At 27.1% G+C, this 24,085-nt stretch overlaps 6 protein-coding genes across 11 annotated transcripts in view; 5 read left to right on the top strand and 1 right to left on the bottom strand.

The window, feature by feature from the left end:
- Positions 1–361: 361 nt before the first annotated feature.
- Positions 362–2,372, top strand: LOC130667487 (protein SLC31A2-like). Of its 3 annotated transcripts, none has more exons than XM_057469098.1 (5): positions 362–441; positions 1,188–1,265; positions 1,347–1,612; positions 1,697–1,923; positions 2,002–2,368. In XM_057469098.1, exons 2-5 carry the CDS (start codon positions 1,263–1,265, stop codon positions 2,103–2,105), a joined length of 600 nt encoding a protein of 199 aa, XP_057325081.1. In that variant the 5' UTR covers positions 362–441; positions 1,188–1,262; the 3' UTR covers positions 2,106–2,368. The 3 variants fall into 3 exon arrangements, with proteins under 3 accessions (XP_057325081.1, XP_057325083.1, XP_057325084.1); XM_057469100.1 differs by lacking the exon at positions 362–441 and adding an exon at positions 973–1,134 and having other exon boundaries at positions 1,207–1,265; positions 2,002–2,371; XM_057469101.1 differs by lacking the exon at positions 362–441 and having other exon boundaries at positions 1,207–1,265; positions 2,002–2,372.
- A 417-nt stretch (positions 2,373–2,789) lies between these two features.
- Positions 2,790–6,178, top strand: LOC130667484 (delta-aminolevulinic acid dehydratase). The gene is made up of 6 exons (XM_057469092.1): positions 2,790–2,946; positions 3,240–3,418; positions 3,500–3,647; positions 3,715–3,934; positions 5,496–5,728; positions 5,812–6,178. The coding sequence occupies exons 2-6, from the start codon at positions 3,297–3,299 to the stop codon at positions 6,097–6,099; spliced, it is 1,011 nt and encodes a 336-aa protein (XP_057325075.1). The 5' UTR covers positions 2,790–2,946; positions 3,240–3,296; the 3' UTR covers positions 6,100–6,178.
- Positions 6,179–7,460: 1,282 nt separating this feature from the next.
- On the top strand, positions 7,461–10,918 carry LOC130667480 (endoplasmic reticulum chaperone BiP). Its single transcript, XM_057469082.1, has 3 exons — positions 7,461–7,614; positions 8,242–8,391; positions 8,471–10,918. Exons 2-3 carry the CDS (start codon positions 8,264–8,266, stop codon positions 10,314–10,316), a joined length of 1,974 nt encoding a protein of 657 aa, XP_057325065.1. The 5' UTR covers positions 7,461–7,614; positions 8,242–8,263; the 3' UTR covers positions 10,317–10,918.
- On the bottom strand, positions 10,623–17,907 carry LOC130667482 (RNA-binding protein RO60-like). Of its 4 annotated transcripts, none has more exons than XM_057469088.1 (5): positions 17,576–17,907; positions 17,383–17,473; positions 16,903–17,137; positions 14,890–16,211; positions 10,623–14,474 (listed from the first exon to the last, which is right to left on the bottom strand). In XM_057469088.1, exons 3-5 carry the CDS (start codon positions 17,107–17,109, stop codon positions 14,342–14,344), a joined length of 1,662 nt encoding a protein of 553 aa, XP_057325071.1. In that variant the 5' UTR covers positions 17,110–17,137; positions 17,383–17,473; positions 17,576–17,907; the 3' UTR covers positions 10,623–14,341. The 4 variants fall into 4 exon arrangements, with proteins under 4 accessions (XP_057325071.1, XP_057325069.1, XP_057325070.1 ...); XM_057469086.1 differs by having other exon boundaries at positions 17,368–17,473; positions 17,576–17,906; XM_057469087.1 differs by having other exon boundaries at positions 17,383–17,907.
- A 224-nt stretch (positions 17,908–18,131) lies between these two features.
- On the top strand, positions 18,132–20,172 carry LOC130667488 (cytochrome c). The gene is made up of 4 exons (XM_057469102.1): positions 18,132–18,289; positions 19,174–19,225; positions 19,301–19,442; positions 19,523–20,172. The coding sequence occupies exons 2-4, from the start codon at positions 19,187–19,189 to the stop codon at positions 19,666–19,668; spliced, it is 327 nt and encodes a 108-aa protein (XP_057325085.1). The 5' UTR covers positions 18,132–18,289; positions 19,174–19,186; the 3' UTR covers positions 19,669–20,172.
- A 634-nt stretch (positions 20,173–20,806) lies between these two features.
- LOC130667409 (rap1 GTPase-activating protein 1-like) overlaps positions 20,807–24,085 on the top strand; it is a 91,409-nt gene continuing 88,130 nt past the window's right edge. The window contains exon 1 of the mRNA XM_057468945.1: positions 20,807–21,197. Within this exon, the coding sequence (XP_057324928.1) occupies positions 20,863–21,197 (335 nt within the window). The 5' untranslated portion in view covers positions 20,807–20,862. The remainder of the gene's footprint in view (positions 21,198–24,085) is intronic.

Raw genomic sequence — 24,085 nt, 5'->3', positions numbered from 1 at the left:
ACTTTTGTGACTAACGCCATCTTTAAATGTTTGAATGATTTTTTTTTAGCGCCAAATTATTTGAAAATATATTTTCTCATATAATTTAAATGTAATATTATGAAATGTGTTAACGACTAAATTTCTTGTTATTATTAATTGTTTTTTCAAAAAAGTAAATTCAAAAAAATTCTTTGATACCAACTAAATTGAACAATTGAATAAAATAATACATAAATTCATAATAATCACAAGTAGGTTCATAATTATATAAGATAACACTCACTCATGTAGAAATATTAAAATTTCACGTAATTAACATATTTCATTAAAATAATATAATCCAAAAATAGTAATTAATTATCAGCAGTTGACTGTAATCCAGAGAGATACCAATAAAATGGAGACTTAAAATAATTTACAATTAATTAAAATGATATGGACTATTATTAAAACCTGCAGGTACAATCTTTACTATTTTTTTTTTTTATAATTTTTTTACTTTATTTTATTTTCTTTTTATTACATATCCTTGATGATTTCGTCATCAAAGTAAAAGTAAATTTCCTAAGCAGGTTTATTAAAACTAGATCGTAATAAAACCAGTTGAGTTTATTTGCAGCCACTAGATGTTTTTATTTCTATAGTCTTACACACATGATGCTCCAGATTAAAAAAAATATTCAAAATTATGTTTTCAAATGATAAATTAATGGTTGCTTAGCAGCAATTAAATGAATCCAAAATGGCGTCATGATCAATAGAAATATTAGAAATGTGTCAACATTTCTATTTTATAATTTGATTTTTTAAATAAAATAAATACTCAATTTAATTATTTTTATTTAAAATTTTTTATACTCACGTATAATATTTTTTTTTTATCTTAGTTAATATAAATAGAGTTATATATTAAATGATAAAAAAATTCTAACCTTTTATTTTCAAGACTGAAATATTTAAGTTGATTTGTAAAAGAGATCAAAGTTTTATTTGTATTATTCAAATTCATCTAAAAAATGGCATTTATCTAATGAAAAATTTTTTTAATAAAACATCAACAGTATTATATAATTTTTCAAAGTGATAAATATTTATTTATTATGATTAAAAACATTTAGAAAGTGTTTTGTAATGAAAGCAACGTAAAGTTAGGTAGTATTACTTGAATTTAACAGTATTCATAGATATGTCATTTTTATCAACAGTGTTATCGTTTGATTGTAGTACAAACGTTAGTCTCATTATCTTCTTTCATTCATCTGTATGAAGAAACAAATATCATGGTGAGTATTAATTATAAATTCAAATAAGTTATTCATAATAAAATTAAATACTTTGTTTTTTTTTGTTCGTTTTATCAATAGATGCATATGTCATTTTGGTTTGGTACAGATCTGGGAACGTTTTTGTTCAATGGTCTAAATGTCAAAACTATTAGTGCTTTTTTTGGGACTTGTTTGGGACTCATTGCCATAGCAATTATTTATGAAGCAATGAAAACATTACAAATAAAATTACATCAATTGACTAAAGCTTCACTGTCAACAAGTGAATCACAAACTAATGAAAAATCTTCTCTGTTATCACAATTTGTACCAAAATTTCCACGATTTTCACCATCATCACAATGGTAATTTTTAAATTACTATTTTAATTATTAATTACTTTTATTTTTTAAATCAAGAAATGTATATATTTTTTTTTTTTTTCTAAGGTGGGGAATAATTTTATGGATTCTAGAAGTATTGCACTATTCAGCTCAAACGACTCTTGGTTACATTATTATGTTAGTTGTGATGTCTTACAATACCTATATTTGTATAGCATTAATTATAGGTTCTGCTATTGGATACTGGACATTTTCACCGATATTACTTTATTTTAATTTGAGAGAATTGAAACAAAAAAATAAAAACATTTCATGTAGTCCTGGATGTTCAGGTACATTGTACATATAATATCATATATTTATTTAAATGCGTATGATAACGTGTTAAATTATCAAAATTATCTTAATAGATTCCATTTCAACAATTGAAAGACGACCATCTACTGTATCTGATGTTGCCGAACAATTAGCATCGGAAATAAGTGCTGAGATTCATATTGTGGCTGACACATAATACAAATAATGTGTGTGTACAAAATATTAGTCAAAGTCCAATAGCTCACAATATATATATACATACATATTATAAGTGATAAGAACAAAATATAAGTGATAAATGCTCATGTTAATATTGTTAATCGTTTTATATTTAACAAAAATTTTATACTGTAAATTTTATACAGTTTATTTGATTATTTCGTAATTGTATTTACGAAAATAAAGATATATTTTATTGTTATATGTATTTACTAAATTTTAACTATTTATAAATTATTTATTTTATAAATAAATGAAAAATAATAAAATTTTTATAAATATTAACTTATTGAATAACAACAATTCTTAATAAGTTTCTAAAGCAACAACTTCTGATGGCAATTTTTTTCTATATTTGTATAGCAGAAATAAAATATGATTTTTTTAACGTTACAGTTCGAGAAGTAGAGGCTCATAAAGAATATCATCATGTTGACACAGTGTACGGACTACGTAAACAGAGAGAAATTTAAAGTAATCGTTCCTAGCACGATTATGGAATATCAACCCATAACGTTATGGTAATAATTACGTGAAATTATGGAATATAGACCCATACTTTCTGATAAAAGTTTCCATAACTATGGGAAAAATTCCCATCATTATGGTAACAGTTTTAACATGCGTTATTGGAACCGTTCCCATAATATATTGTGATTGTTACCATAAATTTCTCTCCATGTACTGAAGTTAATTATCGAAAATTATATATTTGTTATATTGCATACTTATATATATAAATTAGTTTTAAAAGATGAGGATAAAAAGTTTTTTATCATGCGAAAAGTAAATATTAACTAAAATTACTTACCTTACAGGTAAAAAGTTTTATTTTTTTTAAATTTTATATAATTTTGAATATTTTAATACATTAAACATACGGATGCTCAGTAACAAAGATTAATATTGAAGTTATTTTAGCTGAGAATTAAAAAAAATTGAAATATCGATTTATAATTAAATTTTAAATTAAAAAACATATTAATTATTCATTTCTTAAAAATCTCTTGATGACTTGCGACATATGATAATTACCATTGTGTTGAACATTTGTACAGGTATATAAGTATATATTATATTGTAGTCAGTTAAATTTTTTCGACTTATTCAGGTACTTGTGCCCACATATTTATGTATGATCGTGTATATAAAATTAAAAATATAAAATATGTATCAAGTTGAAGCAAAAAATAGACTACAAAGTAGTATTTTTCATCCTCTATTACGAGAATGGCATTCGGGAAATCTTCAAATTACACCTGTAAATCTTATGTATCCAATTTTTATTTTGTAAGTATTTAATTTTAACCTCATTTATATAATAAAGTACTTGATAAATTTTCATCAATCCTCATTATGTTTAATTTTTAGAAGCTCACCCGATGAAAAAAATGAAATTGTTAGTATGCCAGGAGTATATAGATATGGAATTAATCATTTAGAGGAAATGCTGAAGCCTTTAGTAGCTAAAGGATTACAATCTGTACTTTTATTTGGAGTTGTCGATGATGACTTAAAGGTGATTTAATTTTATTATTCATTTACATTGAAAATAAATAAATACTATTAATTAATATTTTAAACAGAATACATTCGGGACTAATGCCGATAGTAATGAAAATCCAATTATCAAAGCTTTGCCATTGTTACGTAAATGGTTTCCTGATTTAGTTATAGCATGTGATGTATGTTTGTGTCCTTACACGAATCATGGTCATTGTGGAATTCTTTATGATGATGGCACAATTAATAATAAAGAAAGTATAAATAGAATAGCTGAAATAGCAGTGTCATATGCTAAAGCAGGTGAAATTTTTTTTTATCAATCATTTAACTATTTACTTAACTTTTTTCTATGGTTTTAAAAGTTATAAATATTTTAATTTAATATTTTAAATATCAAGATTAGACAAAACACAAATAAAATTATTCAAGTGAAAGGGCCCAGTTTCTGATCTTTTAAGAGTCACAATTGATGTTAAATTGAAAGTTATTAAAAAACTTAACTTAAAAAAAAAAATTAATGATTTTACCGGCAAGTGTTACGATGTTCTAATTAATTAAGGGGGATAGCCACTGTGAAATTTCAAAAAAAAAAAATTTTTTTTTTTTATTAAATCAAAGTGTATATGTTCAAAAATATGTATCTTAAGTTTTATATGAAAATTCCGAATATTTTTCAAGTTATAGACATTTTTGTGACAGCACGTCAACTGACCGTTGCATTGACTAAAACCTTTAAACGCATTTTTCTCAAAACTACTTTTTTGAACTGGTGGCATCTGTAATTTGCATAAATATGAACCGATTCGCAACTTTTTTTTTTGCCGTATTCGTCTATTCAGTAGCTAAAGTTTCCCCTTAGGGGAAATTTTTTTGTTGCTCCACAAAAATGCTTATAACTTTGTAACAACATGATGTTTTTTAATGAAAACTTAGGAGAATTATCTTCAATGTATACTTTAGAAAACAAAAAATACCCGATCCCCAAATTCCTTTATTATTCTAGTCAAAAAAAATTCCCGAAAATCACCTATTTTTTCGATCCTCACAGTGGCTATCCCCCTTAAATTCTAACAATTTTTTAAATTTTATTATTTATCTATACTTAAATTAATTATTGACCTGTCCATTTGTGTATTTATAAAAAAACTTTAAATTCAATCTTCGTATACTCTTACATCAAGTGCTTAGACTACAATAGAAAAAAATTACTTTAAGATTTTTTTTTTATTTAGTTATTATATTTGATAAATTCGTAATTGCTATTAATTAAATGTAGAATATACGACTTTATGTTTTCGTATATTTCACTTTATTATTTGAGTTAATAATTTTTTTTAAATTTCGATTGAAGCTGGAAAAGTCAGAAACTAGGTCACGGTCAATAACTGGGTCCTTTATCTTATAACGTTTCAGTAATCGGCACATTTGAGCCATCATATAAAATGCATTGTATTTATTAACCGTAAAAATTATGAATTAAATTAGTAGATAATCATTGTAAAATAATCTATTTATTATTAATATTAAATGTAATAAATTTTTACCGTATCATCAACTAGATATTCATGCAGTTGTAGTATGTCAGTAACATTCGATAAAAAGTAATCGTAATTTTTTATTTATATCTAATTAAAATTTTTATAATTTTAATATTTACATATATATTATTCATTGATTGTAAAATAACAACAATTGAGAAACTGAGTACTGAAATAACATAAAAACTGTTTGTCCAGCTGATTTTAAAATTATATCTTAACTTTTTAGTTGAAATAATTTTTATCGGTTGATAAAAAATATCATAAAAATTTTTTATACATGTTTTTAAATTACAATATTATATAATATAAATATTTTTTAGGAGCTCATATAGTTGCGCCATCAGATATGATGGATGGCAGAATAGGAGCTATAAAAAAAGCACTTGATGATGTAAATCTTACGAACAAAGTTTCTGTTCTTTCTTATGCTGTAAAATTTGCATCTGGATTTTATGGACCTTTTAGAGATGCATCGAAATCATCACCAAAATTTGGTGATAGAAAATGTTATCAATTACCGCCTGGAAGTAATGGTTTAGCTTCACGAGCGGCTGTAATTATATTATTTTTAATTTATATTTTTTATAATGCTCATCAGCAATATAAATGTATGAGTAATACAACTTATTTTCATAGGCACGTGATGTTGCTGAAGGAGCTGATATGTTGATGGTAAAACCAGGATTGGCTTATTTAGATATTGTACGTAAAACAAAAGATACTTATCCAGATTATCCATTGTTTATTTATCAAGTATCTGGAGAATATGCTATGATTTATCACGCAGCCAAAAATAATGCTATTAATCTTAAAGATGTCTTACATGAAATTTTAACTTCAATGAAACGAGCAGGTGCTGACTGTATCATCACTTATTTTACTCCCTATATTTTGGACATGTTAATACCGAAAAGTAAATATTAATATGCCTGTAAAAATGTTTAATAATTATTAATATATTTACATGCCAACGCACAAATAAATATTTCAATGTTAAATCTCATATTTTTACTATTTATTTCAATCGTTTTAAGTATTTTTATCAGTTAAATTGATAATTTCTTTTAATATAAATAATATTTTTCATGATTTTGAAGTTAGCGGATAATTAAAACTTTTTGGATTTTTCTTTTCAACATATCAATCAGAAAAAAAAACAAAAATAAAAATATGCACTTGTAGAGAATTTAAAAAACTACAGGTGCAATTTTTTCAAATTTTTTTTTTTTATCATTTACTGTCTAAAATAAAATCCAAAAATTATTAGACGTCTGCTAACTTCAGTATCATTATTTTTCATATCATTTATCAAAAAAATGATAATAATATTTAAATTATTTATTTGGCCATAGAGTCAAAGACTCCTTGCTGCCTTAAAAAATACATAATGTTACATAATAGATACAAAAAATAATACGATTAGCAATCATTCGATTTAAGAAATAATCATAAGACAATTTTTTGAATTAAATAAATATAAAAATTGCACTAATTAAGGCTGGCCCGTACTCAAAAAATTCTCTAATTTTTGATTAATTGATTATCATTACAGCGATTTTTTCAGCTTTTGGAAAATTCATAAGACAAATGTTCTCGAAAGATTTTCATCATTTTTACTCTGGAAATTCAGTTAGTACTCCCGAACCATAAGAACGATTTGTCGTATTTCGCACTGTGGCAATTTTTTAGCATCAGATAATCTCAATAAGTTGCATCAGATAGTAATTAGTGACTTTTTTCTTACACATTCATAAAGAAAAAAAGAAAAAAATTCTATAGATTTTAAGAATAGCAAAAAAAAATTAATTCCGTTAGATTTAAAAGTATTACAATATTTTGCGCATGACCGTGGTACCAATAACAAAAAAAAATCTAGAAAAATTTTTTTTTTTTCTATTATTAATAATTTTTCGTACAAAATTATAATTAAAAGTAACAAAAATAAAAAGAAAATTCTAGAACGAAAAAAAGTAAAAATAAATTTTATGAGCATAAACTTATCTCTTAAATATGATAATTATTTGGTGATGACAAGTGTCAAAAATACCTAAATAATTTACTTTATCATACATAACTGTTTAGTAGAAACAGAGTTGGACCAATCAGGAAATGCCGAGCAGTTTCTAGTAAAATACAATGCGTTGTGTTATTTTATTTTCATTTATGTTGATACAATATCCTATAGATATAAACGTGGGCCAATGAGGGCTGGCCAACTGGTATCGTCATAACCAACCGATTTCGATATTTCCGTTGCTACGTATCCTCACTGACCAATCAGAAAAAGCCACGACAAATTTATCCGTTAATATGCCGGCGCTGAACACTTCCATCAGTCAGTCAGTCGAAAATCAAAGAACGTGAAACAACTCAAGAATATTTACAGCAAAGTGTTATTTCATTGTATTTAAAAGTTATACTGAAGATTTCATCCAATTGGTAATTATTTATTTTAATATTTATATTTTTTTCTTTAACTGATATTTTTATTTCGTTAAATTTATAAATTTTAATATTTTATCGATTATCAAATTTTTCAAGCTAAAGTAAATTGTGCCACGTATAAGAAGATTCCTTGTTGATGTTCCGTTATAAATTCTTTAACGTGAATCAGTTTTAACAGTTATTCAATACCAAGTTAAACTTATATTCATTGATATTTTTAATTTTTAAATAAATCATTTGTTTTATTTTATTTTTATTTCATAACAATACGTAAACTTGACGTTTTATAATTTTTATAACGCCGGCATACTTTCATGTAATGACAAGTTTTTTTTTTCCATAATTATGTATACATATTGAATTAATAGTTATTTGATAGTTGAGATAACAAAATTGGATCATAAAAATGTCATTTAATAGCGTACTTGTGGTTATTTTCGTGTTTAAATGATGACCTACTAGAATGTTCTGTCAGCCCCCACTTGGGCGGAGGCAATAACGTTTACTCCAAAACCACCTCTTACGCTTTTAAAATTATTATTTGCTGTTGAAAAAAATATATTATTCATTCATTAACTACCCAGAAAGTAATTTCATGCTTTTTTTTTCTTTTTATTACAGATAGCGTTGAATTATAAATAAAATGAAGGCTATATTAGCTTTAGCGTTATTAGGGCTGATAGCAGCGATAGCATCAGCTAAAGAAGACACCAAGGAAAAAGATGACATCGGAACAGTAATTGGAATTGATTTGGGAACAACGTATTCTTGGTAATTTAAAATAAATAAATTAATCCTTAATTCTTAATTTAAAATAATGAAAATACTCATAAATTAAATTTTTATTTAGTGTTGGTGTTTACAAAAACGGTCGAGTTGAAATAATCGCCAATGACCAAGGAAACCGTATCACTCCATCATATGTAGCATTTACTGCTGAAGGAGAACGTCTGATCGGTGATGCTGCTAAAAATCAGTTGACGACCAACCCTGAAAACACGGTCTTTGACGCTAAGCGTTTGATTGGTCGTGAATGGGCTGATCCAACAGTTCAACACGATGCCAAATTCTTCCCATTCAAAGTTATTGAGAAAAACAACAAACCTCACATTAAAGTAAAGACGAAAGATGGAGACAAGGTCTTTACACCAGAAGAAATTTCTGCTATGGTTCTTGGAAAAATGAAGGAAACCGCAGAAGCTTACTTGGGAAAAAAAGTAACTCATGCAGTTGTCACAGTACCAGCTTATTTCAATGATGCTCAGAGACAGGCTACCAAAGACGCTGGAGCTATTGCCGGTCTTGTTGTTATGAGAATCATTAACGAACCAACTGCTGCGGCAATTGCTTACGGTTTGGACAAAAAAGATGGTGAGAAAAACGTTCTTGTCTTCGATCTTGGTGGTGGTACTTTCGATGTAAGTCTTTTGACAATCGACAACGGAGTCTTCGAAGTAGTAGCAACAAATGGTGATACCCATTTGGGAGGTGAAGATTTTGACCAACGTGTTATGGAATACTTTATTAAATTGTACAAAAAGAAGAAGGGTAAAGACATCAGAAAAGACAATCGTGCTGTTCAAAAGCTTCGTCGTGAAGTTGAAAAAGCCAAGAGAGCTCTCAGTGCCAGTCACCAAGTTAAAATTGAAATTGAATCATTCTTCGAAGGTGAAGACTTCTCCGAAACTTTAACCAGAGCTAAATTTGAGGAATTGAACATGGATCTTTTCCAAAGTACAATGAAACCTGTACAAAAAGTACTTGAAGATGCGGATATGAACAAAAAAGATGTTGATGAAATCGTACTTGTCGGAGGATCCACCAGAATTCCAAAAGTACAACAATTGGTAAAAGAATTCTTTAACGGTAAAGAGCCATCCCGAGGTATTAACCCTGATGAAGCTGTCGCTTATGGTGCTGCTGTACAAGCTGGTGTTCTTTCTGGTGAACAAGATACTGATGCAATTGTTCTTCTTGACGTCAACCCCTTAACTATGGGTATTGAAACTGTTGGAGGTGTAATGACTAAATTGATTGCCAGAAATACTGTTATTCCTACAAAAAAATCTCAGATATTCTCTACAGCATCCGACAATCAACATACCGTAACAATTCAAGTTTATGAAGGAGAACGTCCAATGACTAAGGATAATCATCTCCTTGGTAAATTTGATCTTACTGGAATCCCACCAGCACCCAGAGGTATTCCTCAAATCGAAGTAACCTTCGAAATTGACGCTAATGGTATTCTTCAAGTATCCGCTGAAGATAAGGGAACTGGTAACCGTGAAAAAATTGTTATTACAAATGATCAGAACAGACTTACACCTGATGACATTGAAAGGATGATCAAGGATGCTGAGAAGTTTGCTGATGAAGATAAAAAACTTAAAGAGCGCGTTGAAGCTCGTAACGAACTTGAATCTTATGCTTACTCACTTAAAAATCAACTTGCTGACAAAGAAAAACTTGGATCTAAAATAACCGATGAGGACAAAGAAAAAATGGAGGCTGCTATTGACGAGAAAATAAAATGGCTTGAAGAAAACCAGGATACCGATCCAGAAGAATATAAACAACAGAAGAAAGAGCTTACTGACATTGTTCAACCAATCATCGCTAAGCTTTATCAAGGTACTGGTGGTGCTCCTCCACCAACTGGTGGTGAAGAGGATGATCTCAAAGACGAATTGTAAGAAAATTACAATCAATCAACCAGTTCATCTTAAACCCAGACTGAATTAATTAAGAAAAAAATAAAGCTTCCTATTGCGATAATTGCTTCGGAATTAATATCAAATATTTAATTTCTTTTTTTTTTCTCTCAATATCTCCGTTAGTTAATTGATTCCGAAGTTATTTGTCAAAAGGAGTTGTACCGTCGGGCATTTATCTGAGATTGTTAATTGATAATTATAATTATTTAACAAATCTTAACGACGGTAATGTATTCTAGTTTGTCCTAGGTAATTAGCCTTATGGTCAGATAAAAAATATGTAGATTTTATTCTATAAATTTTATACTGATGAGGTTTTTTTTTTAAATTCTCATTGGGTTTTTTTAATTTATTAATAAATGGACATAATTTTTGTTTTTGTATGATTAATTATATTGTATGTAATTAAGTATAAATGAAATTAAAGCCGCGTGTGATTTTTCTCGCTCGTAAAATGTTGCAAAGCGTGAAAGATAATAATTAAATACAATATTAATGTTAACTGTATGTTCGAATGAATGAAACATGTATGGCATGTATCAATATTAAAATAAATTAAATAAATCATTTTTTTCAAAAAATTCTTTTTTATCTTTTTTTATTTAATTTTTAGTACCAAATTATTTATGACAAATAATACATTTTTTTTTTTAAATTGAACAAATTTTAACTAATAGTTGTGTATAAATTGACAATCATATATTTTTTTTCTTGATAACTAGTAAAAATAATTCAACACAGAAAGTAATAAAATAACAAATTATTCTTATAATGCCTTTTTTTTTTAATTGAGATATATTGGTATATTATACACCTAGGGAGGATAATGGGACATTCTAACCCGCGAGCATGATTGCCCGTGGCAAAGACGCGGGTTGGGACGCCTTATTTTCCTCTCTTGGTGTCTATAAAATTTTTCACCAGATCTGCACCTGAAAGTTTAAATTTCTGCCTCTGTTTGTAGAAATAATAACGTATGCGCTAATTGCTATCATTTTTGTTTTCTCATTAAAAAAAAGGAACGACTTTCTTTCCTATAAACAGGGTAGAAATTAAAAATTTCCGGTGCAGGTATGGTGGAAAGTATAATCAATTATTTATCAATAATTACGGAATGAGACTAAAAGAACAAAATAGTTTGTTAACAATAAGAGACATCAAATTTAACATTAATATCAATAATAATAATAATAATAGACCAATAAAATAACATCTAGTTAAAAATAGAAAAATAAAAAATCCACGGAGCCAAAAAAAATCCAGATTGGTTTTTTTCATCTTAAAATTATTTTATCGCCATGTTTATATTTTATTAATTTTTAAGTTCGTTTTAAAAAGAGCACCAACAGATTTTCAGTATGTAGATCTAATACTTTGTTTTAATTAGTACACACATGAGTATAAATCAGTTTTCGGTATAAAAAATAACATCACAATTAATTTATTTGATTTTCCCTTTTTTCTTTTTAAGCTAAATCTTTTTATCTTTATAACTGAACATAACTCAATTTTTTATTTTATTCAGGTAAATGAATATATATTTTAGTACAGATAAATTAATTTTTAAAATCTAAGAAGGATATTTATATATATATGCAGATAGTAAAGATCAAATCATATTTCAATTAATTCAAATTAAATTGATACCTGTACTTTTTTTGATTAATCCTTAGGTTTTTGGGAAATATTTTTTTTTATCAAATATAATTTTTAAAATTTTTGTTTACTTGCTATTAAATTCATTATTTTTGTGTAAAAATTGAGGCCATAAGTGAAAAATTTTATTTTTTCTTCCGCTATCGAAATTTTTATAATCAATGATTTAATCCATCAAAAGTTACTGCATTTGTGTCACCATTTTAAGACTTTGATTACATTTAATTTTTATTTCAACTTTAATTGAGTTATTTATTTTATTTTGTTTTTAAGACGATTCATTTTTATAAATTTTTTCTTTTTTTTTTTTTGTTATGCAAACATGCTCTTAAAAAATGTTATGTGATTCACCTCTACATTCATTTACTTAAATTAATTAAATTGGTTAGCGTACTTAAATATTAATCACCTATAATAATATATCAAACGAATAAATACAGTTTTTTTCGATTACTATATTATATATGTAAATATTATTAATTTCTTAATTAGGACGCCGTTTATTATTTTATGGTGATTTTTAAAAATATCAGCAGCCAAAAAAACAATTTTATATTTAATTATTTTAGTTTTTTCAAATGATCATCATTTTTAAAAAAATTTTATTTACTTAAACATGACAAACTGATAGTCAATAGATAGTATTTCATTTTTATTTTGCATATTGCTTCTAACCAGTAGTTGAACACATCAGATGAATTATTTAAATTTAATTTTTAATGCCTCTTTATTTTTCGTTTGTAAATTCGTAAAAATTATCAGTATTTTTTTCTAATCATTCAAATCACTTCAGGACATGACCAAGAGATTAAATAATTCAGTGAAAAAAAAAAATCATTTTTTTTTTAATCGGTCAATCCTCCTTTATAATTTAACTAGTATATATATATACGTTACAGTATATGAATTATTTATTAATATATATATATATATATATAATATATAATTTTTTAGATTTATCGCGATTTCATTAATTTGAATAAAACAACAAGCGAAACGCGTAACAAGATTCCGGTTCTACAAATATTGTATTTTTTTGTTGTCTTAATTATTGAATAAAATAAAACTTTAAAAAATTTTTAAAATTAATAAAATTTTATATAGAAATACGTACTTAAGTATCGCCGGTATTTATTTTTTATAATTTATCTATTATAAATCCAGAATAATAATTGTGTTAAATAACAGTATTTTTATCGGCATGTCTCTGATTTAATTTATTTTCTCACTATTTATTTTTATTTTATTATAAACAAACATCGACTGTCATATCACAGTTGTTTAAATCTTATTATGAGTACTAAAGATTTTTTGCTTTCATTTTAATTTGAATATGGCATTTATCAAGACATATAACAATTAAATAAAACTCATGTAAGTCTATAACTCTTTGGGGCTAAATGCGTATCACAGTAGAAGAAATTTTATTTTTTCTTTTTTTTTTTATATATATAGATATATTATTTTTTACTATTTGTTTCTCGACGTTTGACAGTACTTGTTTTTTTCCTAAATTATTAAATACCGTTCAGAGACATACCCAACTAAGCGAATTATTTTCCATTTATTTTTTTAATATCTAAACCTAAACTTTTATTTTTTGTTCTATTATCCGTTTTGTTTTTTCTCTATCGCTGGACTTTAGTATCTCGGTAGTTTTAGAGATTTGTCATAATCGATTTTTAATGCTTCAGTAAAACAAATAAATTAAGCGCATTTTTTTTTTCTTTTTTGTTTTTTTTTTTATATTAACTTATTCTATGTTAGACATGCTAATCATGCACCTTGTTATTTATGTTATGAATGTGTAGCCTTAACATTAGTATCTAAAATAATTATATGCCGCACATTTAAATCATTTTGTTCCGATACATATTTTTTTATGACAAATATTGTCTACATTAAAGAAAAATTAAAATAAAAAATTTGTCTTTTTCTTTGTTTAATAATTTAAATGCTCATTACCGATAGCCGTTGAAAAAAGTTATTTAATTAATTTTCATACTAAAAATTGTTCGACTTTTGTGCAGCATATTTTAAAAAACATACGGTTAATATAACAGTTAGATAATATATCGTTATCTAGTTAGTAAATTATATACTTCTTAGAATTATTTATTAATTTTTTAAATTTTAAATTCGTCATTGTTTAAATAAAAACGTTAAAAATGTGTATTTTAAAAAAATTTGAAACATAAATAAATCTTATAAATATATAGTACGGTTGAATTTTATCGCATTATTAAATTTTAATTTTTATCGCCGTTTATGATTATTTTAAGTTATGACTTACAATTTTTTTTCGTTTGTTCTTTTAATTGTTTTCGGTTTTTTTCGTTGATCTTTAATTAAAATTGACGTTTTGCAAAAGCTTCGATGACTTTTGGAACATCAATATCAAAACCACAAACTGTTAATACATCATTAACATATTTACCTTCCATATATGTTGATGTAGTACCGACAACCCAATTTACCAATCTAAAAATAAAAATCAATTTTATTAATTAACTAGAAATATTTATTTCTTTTTCAAAAAAATAATGACGTCTATATTATTTGAAATCTGTTATTACAAACTGATAATCTCATAGTTTTATTTAAATTGTTTATAAAGTACAGATTTTACTAGCTCTTTTAGCCTCCAAGGATGAGGATACTCCCCTCAGTAGCAATAGTATTATGGGTAGGTCATAGTATAGGTGAAAATATTGGGACCCCAAAATAAGGTTGTATAATTAATGGAGAGCAATAAGCAAGCTGGTCGATTCGAATTCAACAGAGTACTAGTCTCGAATTATAAATAAAAAAATTAATACAGTGGTGCATCTGAGGTTCCTTATGGAGAACTTATGGGGATCTACGTGGAGACTTTGTTATTTTAAATTATAATTACCTTGTATTTGGTAAATTCATTTTCTTTTTATAAAGATCCATAGCACGAGAAGTAAAATCATATTTTTCACGCATTTTATCGACAACATTGATAAAGACATCATACTTTCTTCTGTGATGTGCTGCCCAAAGAATTGGTTTACCAAGATTTGGTGGTACATTAGACCGTACACGCATTTTTTCATAAGCTTCTTGATAAGTTGAATTTTTGTCAATATGAACTGGACGTGCATTCAAACCTTCAGTGGCAGTAAAAGCAGATACAGTAACTTTATCTTCAGATCGTAATAAACCGAGTGCAACAATACAAGCAGCTTCAAGTACCCAGGGTTTGAAAGTATCAACAGATACTTGAGTAATTTGTTTTTTTTTCCAGCTTTCAGTGCTTACAGTTATTAAAAATCTTAGTCCCGTAGGTTCAATAGTTGAAAATGAAATATTTAACGCTGAATATAAAGCATCAACAATACGTTTATCTGGATTAGGTAATTGTCGATTTCTAAGTTTATTTTTTCTTGCTAATTTTCTTTTTGTAAATACTGGAATTTTATCTGGATCCTCATAAGTTTTAACAGCCATAAGAATAACTGCAGGACGAATTTTAGATCTCAATATTTGATCTTTATTTGTGATGGCACTTAGGACTTTTTCAGTTAATTGAGATGTAGGTGTAAGTAAACCAAGATTATGAATCCTTTGAATATTTTTAACAATATTAGGCAAATCCATCGATTCAATCAAAGCTTCCCACACTTCTGATGATTTAATTAAACTAGCTTGAACATGTTCTAATTTATAGTTATATGTTCTTATTAATCCTGCAGCTTCTACAGGATCTTGACACTGACGAAAATTATCTATTCGTTCAATAAAATGTAAAACTTCTGTCGCTTTTGGTTCATTAGCAAACTCTGATTTAGCTTTTTCCAACCCGAACATAATATATTTAAAAACAGCCTGAATATCTGACCCAAGGACTTTAGTAACTGGATGTGAGAGTTTTATAATATCTTTGTGTTTCCAACCGTGTCTACTTTTGTATTTTGTTACACATTCAGCCAAATTTTTAGCATCATGAGATAGGTACCATTTATTTACCGCATTACGCCAACCATGACCGTAACCATGTTTAGGAATTGATAATTGTTTACTTAATTGAGATGCATATTCAATAAATAACATAAATTGTTCTGGATTTTTGCATTCTTCTGCTATAAAATTATATGCCGCTTGTCGTAATTTTTCACTTTTTTCTTGTCGTGCACACACAGCTAAAGCAAACATTAAAGTTTCCGATTTAGGTACTAATCCTGATTCCAATAACTGAAAATCAATTTTACTATTTTTTAAATGTCCATAAATAATATCGCCTCCCTAACGCCAAAAAGGCATGTAAATTATTTATTTTGCTCAATCGTTTAGAAATTAATATTTTGATAATAAAAAAAATTTTAATCAGAAAGGCCTATAAATATATATAGGCCTTTTTACTTTTAGGTACAATGATTATTAATGCCAAAATAAAGCGCCATAAAATTGAATCCGCGAATTCAAATTTAAATATATTAATGAAAAAAATTAAATAGTCGAAAAAAAATTTCGAAATTTTTCGGTGATTTATGAGAGGCTGTATTTAAGTGAAATATGGTCGCATTGGGAATTTAGAAAAAAAAAAAAGCGTTTTGCACTTTCAAGATTCAAGTTTTCAAATTTTTTGGTCAAAAATTTTTAGGAGCTACTGATCAATTAAAAACTTTTTTATTTTTTTATAATATACGTATCAATAAATATTTAACTAAATAAATTATATACTTTTTGTAGCATTAAAAATAAAATTAATGTCAGTCATTTTAGCATTAATATTTTAAATTTTGTTTTTTTATCAATTTCGTGATTCTAAAGCGATCGGTGAATTTTTAAAAAATCATACGCCTTTTTGGTATTAAGGATGTGATATTTAATTATTTAAATTTATATATGTATTTATGTATAAATTATAAATTACAAGGGATACCTGTTTTATTTTGGTAATAGGATATAGTTCAGTATCTTTGTCCGCAGCTAATTCGACAACAGATGTTACTTTGTCCACTGTAAAATGATTTTGGCTTGACCATGTTCCTGAATAATAAACTGGATATTCTTTACCGATATAAAGATATCTTACGAATCGTGTTTTAGGATTATCATCATCAACTGACACTCCGACTTCAACTGCCATTTCTATACTCTTGGGGCTCTTGGGGCAGCTATATTTATATTGACATAATTATTTTAATAAATTATACTTCTATATATTGAGGTAATTAACAAAGTACAACAATTATCAAGTGAAAAATATTTAACTTTTTTTTTTAATGACAATCGACATGAGTATACTGTATAATAGGAAAACAATATATGTATTTACATATAAAATTATAAGTGTAATAAAAAAAAATAAATATAAGAAAAAAAATGGTTATTTATTTATATTTACCTGTATTATATTTACCTGTATGATATATAGTGATTTAAATTCAAACACAATCATACAATATCCACTGACGTAAAAAATTTTTGACAACTTGAATCTAAAACACTTGCTAAAAATACACGGGATAGAGAAATATGTAGATTAATAATATTCGGAACCGTTAGATCCCGATCAAGGTATACTAGCATTAAATTAAATCCGAATGTTTTACCACAGACTGAGAATAGGAGCCGAAAAAACCCGAAGTCGATTATATTCTTGTTCTGATTCTATAATATTATAGCTGGTTACCAAGAGAATTCCATTTGCTGGATATTGTTGTCCTTTTTTTTTTTTTTTTCTTTATTCAGTCCTGATAATTATGGCAATCCCTTCATATTAGTAAAATTGAAGCCTAATATTTATGTTACTTTTTACTTTTTTGTCTAGAGCTGTTTCTTTGTAAATTTTTGAAAACGCCCCTGCGTTCTGGTTATGAGTTAAACCGACGCGCCTCTCGCGGAATTATTTTTATTAACGCGCTAATATTTTGATAATTCAAATCTTTTTTTTTTTTTTTTTAAGTAAAAAACAAAAAAATATTAATTTATTGGATTAAAGTTTTTAATTAATGAGGTTTTAAGTGGAAATAAGTACAGTTTGTTGACTAAAAAATAAAAATACTTGTTATTTAATGGCGCTGTCTTTAGATATAATTTAAAATTAAACTTAAAGGTATGTTTATAAAGGCAACGACAGTTACAACTAATCATCGCCGAGTTGCATCAGCCCTAGACGCAGATAAGAGTCAGCAAGTGCAAGCAGGAAGCAAAGTAACATCAGCGCGTGTGTCATCGATTCGACTTTATTCAGTCACGAGAAGTTGCGAGAACTCGAGAAAGGAGTGGAGATATTTAGTCTGATTAACGGTGCTAATAAAACTTTGGTAAATTAAATATTCACTATTTTTAATTATTTATTTTTTTATAAACATTTTATATTATTTTTCTAATTAATTTTATACGTAAAATTATAATTATTGACAATCAACAAAAGTCTGGAATATTCCATGATAAATTTTGAATCTAAACACGTGCGTCACTATAAAGTTCTTTTTAAATATTACTGCCACGCGGTAATTTAAATTTAATTATTCTTATGTTTTTAATGACATTTGCATTTTAATTTTTGCTTTTTTTATTTCCGAATTAAGTCAACTGAGTATTACATAACGTGTCTAGCTTTGAGCCAGTGCCCTACTGTCTTATTTTCTGCCACGCGCCCTCGCTTTTTTTTTTTTTTATTTTAAATTCTTTTCCCATTATTACTTAACCGAAAACTAATTAATAAGCAAGAAAATTAATGATGATTCCAAAAAAGTTGATTAATTTCTTTTTCGTTTCATCAGATTTATTTTAAGTATCATAAATTTTTTGAAGGTTAGCATTTTTAGTTCAAGGTCAAGGCAATTTAATTTGGCTTTGATTTATAATTTCAAATTTTCATTAGCAATATTATTTATTTTATTTATTTTTTTTTCTCAAATTAATTAAAAGTATAAAATATTTTTGACAAATGTATAATTGATTTTCATTAAATTGATTGTGTTCGCGCAGACGTACGAATTTACATTGAAAAAAGTTAAGTTAGATAAGCGTACGTCACACAGATGCTGTAACAATAAACGTCACAAAGGTGATTAGGTGTAATAATTATAGTTAATTTTTGATTGATCAATACTGTCGTTACTATTAATATTTAAGAATCTTTGTTTTCAAATGTCAGTTCTATTTTTAATTTAAAAAATAAACGAAACTGTGGTTATTCCAGATAGCAATTCAACATGGGAGTCCCTGCTGGTGATGCTGAAAAAGGAAAAAAGGTATTTATTATTGTGAAAAATTTAACAAATTAAATTAATTATCAATGAAATTAACAATTGTTTAATTTGTTTTAGATCTTTGTCCAAAGATGCGCTCAATGCCATACGATTGATGCTGGTGGCAAACACAAAGTCGGTCCCAATTTACATGGAATATGGGGTAGAAAGACAGGTCAAGGAGTTGGATTCACTTACACAGATGCCAACAAATCAAAAGGTATATTTTTTTTTTTACATAAAAAAAAACTTGAAATATTATCTAGCAATTAACCGAAATATTTTTAAAAATTTGAATAGGTATTACATGGAACGCAGACACGCTCTTTGAGTACTTGGAGAACCCAAAGAAGTACATTCCAGGTACCAAGATGGTGTTTGCTGGATTGAAAAAACCTCAAGAACGTGCTGATCTTATTGCTTACATTGAGAAAGCCAGCAAGTAAAAAAACAGAGGTTTAAAATTAAAATGTCCGAACAAGCTTCATCAATCAAGACGCAAATCGATCAAATAGTTTAATTAACATCTAAATAATTTGCGTTTTCTCTGTTAAGCTGTTCTGTTAATTTTTTATCCTGTTAATTCTCTCTATCAATCATGCATCCATACGTATTCCTTATCATTGATAATTTTAAGGATATATGTATGTGTAACTATAGTAAATCAATTGTTATTGAAAATAAGTAGATAATTGAACAGTATAAATGTATTATAATATCAAATTTGTCAATTTTTGGGAAATTAATATCTCAATATCTCAATTATTAACTAAATGAAATTTATTTAGGTCCATGTGATCAAAATAAATCATTGTCATTATTTATTTATTTTAATTGTGTACAGTTATCGCATGTAATTCATCAACATTTTCGTCAATATTTAGGTTCAAAATATAAATTCAAATAATTACTTAAATGTTTTGTTCATTGCTTTATTTTTATTTATTTATTTATTTATTTATTAAGTTCGTATAAAATACTTTTCAAAGAACAATTTAAACATAGATTTAGCAATGATACTGAAGTTAGCCGACGTCTAATAATTTTTGGACTTTTTTTTTAAACAATAAATTGTAAAAAAAAAAAATATTTGAAAAAATTGCACTTGTAGTTTTTTAAATTTTCTACATGTGCATATTTTTAGTTTTCGTTTCTTTGTAATTGATTTGTTAAAAAAAAAAACAGAAAATTACTAATTGTCTGCTAACTTCAGGATCATATTTAGCAATACAATACAATAAACAAGCGTAGTAACTACTATTTAATTCGAGGTCTAGGAAAAAATTTAACGCTTTAATTTTAAATGTCTCAACGGAAATTGAATTTATGAGATCAATTTGGGTAATTCTTGCCATAGGAAATTTAGTTAATTTATTGTAAGTAATTAGTCTATGGTGCAAAGATTAAAATATGAATCAATATGGAATTACCCAATTAACTGAAAAAAAAACTTGGCCTGGTTGATAAGAAGAAGGAAAAAAAAGAGCGGATGTGGTCATAATTAACGGATGTTATCGTCTTGGTTTACCCAAACTATTAGATATAATTCAGCGAAATAACTTTTTTTACGGCAGTTTAAATTTGACCATTAGGTTAAACAGTAGTTTTATTTAAATAATTATTTGATTCTTATTGATACTATGAGCGGTACTTATGAATGTTTCGATAATGACGAATCAAATGAAAGTGAATTTGTGCGTAATCAAGATCGAAGTTGCCTTAGAATTCGTTTAAGTCGAGTATTTAGTTCGGGCAGTTTAAAAAGTCCAAAGAGTCCTGGATACTCTAGTTTGTCAGATTCTCCGAAGTCGCCTGGAAGAAGTCCATTATCAAGAACGTGTTATTCCTGGCAGAGTTTTAGTTCAGAAGATCAATTACCAAAATCATCAATTTCTTTGACTTGTAATGTTGATTCTACCAACACTTTAGCCCTCGAAAAAAATGTTGAATCATCCAAAAATGATGTGGAAAATAGGTGAGTACATAATTTACGATTGTAATAAAATTTTAATTTCGATTAAACACAATTTTAAATAATTAGATTTCATATAAATTGGTTTACTTTAATTAAAGTTTATAAAATAATCTCCAGCAAGATTAATTATTAAAATTTTAAATTATAATTCTTAAAGCTGTAATATAGTAAAAAAGTGACAAGTTTTTGTGATGATATCAAAACTTGGGGTTTTTTTTTTTTTTTATCTCGTTATATCTTTGTAAAATCGAAAGAATTAGGTCGTTTTGCGTGCGCAAGTGGCCCCTAGGTTCAGGTCACCAATACTTTGAGATCCAGTGAGTTATTATAGCGAGCATACAATGGATTTTCCTCATGAATTCACCCGAAAACTATCGGGTCGATGCAGCGTCGGCGCTACAAGAGCATTCCCCACGATCCCCACTTTCTGAAGCTCAAGATACCAGGTTCCTCTCCTTCCTGGTATCCTAGTTAGTGGGGCCCGTGGACACGTGGGATGTCAGTATGAGCTTCTCCTAACGCTTCTCCACCTCCATCTCTCACCTCTACCATTTCTCGACAGCCGCTACGCGGTTTTGGTACCAGAGTCTCGACTGCATCTCCGTTCGCCACAACGCGTACAGACTTTACAGAGTGTACTATTGTTTTATTTAACGTTCAATAGAAAAACACATCAACAAAACAAAGTAAGTTCATTATTTTAATTATTATTTTATATATTATTAATATTAACGTTAATTATATAATTGGGAAACCGTAATGTTTATCAACAAACGTGATATTAAAATTAATTGACTTTGATAAAATAATAATGAGGTTTAAAATGTACATTTAAATTTAAAAACCAAGCGATTATTAAATGGATTAATTCATTATTAAGGTTTCGTTATAATCGAATTCTATTATTTCCGATGATATACATTTTTTTTTTTGTATTTATAAATGAATGTTATTAAATTATAAAAATAGAAAGTATAAAGTTTGAGTCAATAAGAAGATATGAAAAATGAATGAAAGTCCAAAATTCAATACTTAATATAAATATAAATATATATACATATTATGTATTTCAACATCAATCATTTGAATACGTAACACATTGAGCTGGTATTTACCAGATATATCCAAGAGTGTCTCGTGTTTGCGCACTCATACTAGTATTTATTAAAGTTACAATGTGTTGATATACATAATTTTGATGGTGTATATCCTGCATCATCACACATCATCAGCGAATAAGTAGGTCTAGGGAATCAGCTGACCGAAGAAGGCGCTTGCGCGACATATAGACACAGGCCACAGGGACAAAACAGGGATTATACAGGGACACCTTTTAACTTTACTTGTATGACTTCGTCCACTTAGCCGTATGCTCGTATGTACATCCCACGCACTACTACCCTATATTTAAATCGAAACCCACCCTTGTTGTTGTCGTCATTAATACTCATTACTTCTGACTTTTACATTTTTCATAAATACATACTTTTTTTTTTTTTTTTTATAGTCACCATAGTCAGAAATTTATTTCTTATCTCCCGATATATCACATTTTAAATATTTATTATCAAAGATATAAAAGAATTTAAAGAAATTAGTATTTATTCAACTGATAATTTGAACAAAACTTTAAAAAATATATTTATGAATGTCGAGTATTTACAATTTAAAAGTAACAAAAACTAGTGGGCATGAAATAGCTTTCAACACAAAAGGTTTTTTTATTTTTTTATTTTTTTTTTATTATACTAGATGTTCTGCTCGACGAATCGCGTCGTTGGATTAAAAAATAACAATAATAATTAAGTGTCAGCTGGTTATTGTATAGCTGTTATCGTGCATACAAAACGATAAGAAAGACAGGCCTAGTTTTTCAGTCGTATATTTAATTAACTCTATGAGATTGGTTCAGTTTTGTTAGTATATAAAATATATATTTTAAGACTTGACTCAATCCGAAATGGTAAGCTCTAAAGAAAGTATTAATGGTTACAATAAATAGTACAATAATATACAACATGAATTATCAAATCCAAAACTAAACGGGTGGCAACAGGAGTCATGTCCCAGTTTCGCGATATTTGGATGCAGCGGTTCAGTCTTCAGTCCGTGTATTGTGTAACATGTGAGTGTGTAAGTTGCTCCCGGATAACTACGACACTATGTAATCAAACTGATGGGTGAAGGTCTTTGAATGTAGAGCAAATTTTTAGCATACAGACACTATATGTCTACTATACGTCTACTATAAAAAAATCTACTTCTTTACTTTAAGGCTGGGCCGTACTCAACAAATCCTCGAATTTTAGATTAATTGATTATCATTGCAGTGATTTTTAATAGGTTCCGACAAAAAGTAAAAGACGAACTTGCTCGGAAGATTTTCATCATTCGAGTCTTATAAATATTTAAAATGTAATTAGAAATTTAAAATTTAAGAATTTTTTAGGTACGTCCAGCCTTAAGAATAACGTAAAAGATCTATTACCCGCTCACTTTTCATTGGAGTGAGAGCAAACCACTCAATATAAATTTATAAATGAAATTTAAAAATCATTTTTTTTTTATAGTTCTAAATATTAGAATAAAATTTTAATTTAAAGAATAATATTTTAAAATAAAGTCGTTGAGTAGACCCATAGTCGCTCACTTAAAGTTGTCGATTATAAGTTTACTCATTTGGAGAATAATTTATAAAATATATAACAATTATTTAAGAATTTAATTTAACCAACGAATGTTGATAGTATTCTCAAACAGTGCTCCCACTTTTTAAAAATATTCATTGACTTTCAACTGTCATGACCGTATTCAAATTTATAAAAGGACAATTGCCGCCGGGATATAAATTAAAAAAAAAATTACTTACATTTGTTATCAATGAGGAG

Source organism: Microplitis mediator, chromosome 5 (assembly GCF_029852145.1).
Source record: "Microplitis mediator isolate UGA2020A chromosome 5, iyMicMedi2.1, whole genome shotgun sequence".
NCBI lineage: Eukaryota > Metazoa > Arthropoda > Insecta > Hymenoptera > Braconidae > Microplitis > Microplitis mediator.
The sequence above is the reverse complement of the archived record's forward strand: the minus strand, read 5'-3'. Positions and strand labels throughout refer to the sequence as shown.

What these genes read in the sequence shown, in the direction of transcription:
- LOC130667482 (XM_057469087.1), bottom strand. Translation starts at nt 17,109, where the DNA reads ATGGCAGTTGAAGTCGGAGTGTCAGTTGATGATGATAATCCTAAAACA. An exon ending in CTATTACCAAAATAAAACAG is followed by an intron (nt 16,212 to 16,902) that starts GTATCCCTTGTA and finishes ATTGATTTTCAG; the next exon opens with TTATTGGAATCAGGATTAGT. An exon ending in ATGAATTTACCAAATACAAG is followed by an intron (nt 14,475 to 14,889) that starts GTAATTATAATT and finishes TTTTATTTTTAG; the next exon opens with ATTGGTAAATTGGGTTGTCG.
- LOC130667487 (XM_057469101.1), top strand. An exon ending in TTTTCACCATCATCACAATG is followed by an intron (nt 1,613 to 1,696) that starts GTAATTTTTAAA and finishes TTTTTTTCTAAG; the next exon opens with GTGGGGAATAATTTTATGGA. An exon ending in ATGTAGTCCTGGATGTTCAG is followed by an intron (nt 1,924 to 2,001) that starts GTACATTGTACA and finishes TTATCTTAATAG; the next exon opens with ATTCCATTTCAACAATTGAA.
- LOC130667488 (XM_057469102.1), top strand. Translation starts at nt 19,187, where the DNA reads ATGGGAGTCCCTGCTGGTGATGCTGAAAAAGGAAAAAAG. An exon ending in ATGCTGAAAAAGGAAAAAAG is followed by an intron (nt 19,226 to 19,300) that starts GTATTTATTATT and finishes AATTTGTTTTAG; the next exon opens with ATCTTTGTCCAAAGATGCGC. An exon ending in AGATGCCAACAAATCAAAAG is followed by an intron (nt 19,443 to 19,522) that starts GTATATTTTTTT and finishes AAATTTGAATAG; the next exon opens with GTATTACATGGAACGCAGAC.
- LOC130667484 (XM_057469092.1), top strand. Translation starts at nt 3,297, where the DNA reads ATGTATCAAGTTGAAGCAAAAAATAGACTACAAAGTAGTATTTTTCAT. An exon ending in ATGTATCCAATTTTTATTTT is followed by an intron (nt 3,419 to 3,499) that starts GTAAGTATTTAA and finishes TTTAATTTTTAG; the next exon opens with AAGCTCACCCGATGAAAAAA. An exon ending in GTTTAGCTTCACGAGCGGCT is followed by an intron (nt 5,729 to 5,811) that starts GTAATTATATTA and finishes TTATTTTCATAG; the next exon opens with GCACGTGATGTTGCTGAAGG.
- LOC130667480 (XM_057469082.1), top strand. Translation starts at nt 8,264, where the DNA reads ATGAAGGCTATATTAGCTTTAGCGTTATTAGGGCTGATAGCAGCGATA. An exon ending in TTGGGAACAACGTATTCTTG is followed by an intron (nt 8,392 to 8,470) that starts GTAATTTAAAAT and finishes ATTTTTATTTAG; the next exon opens with TGTTGGTGTTTACAAAAACG.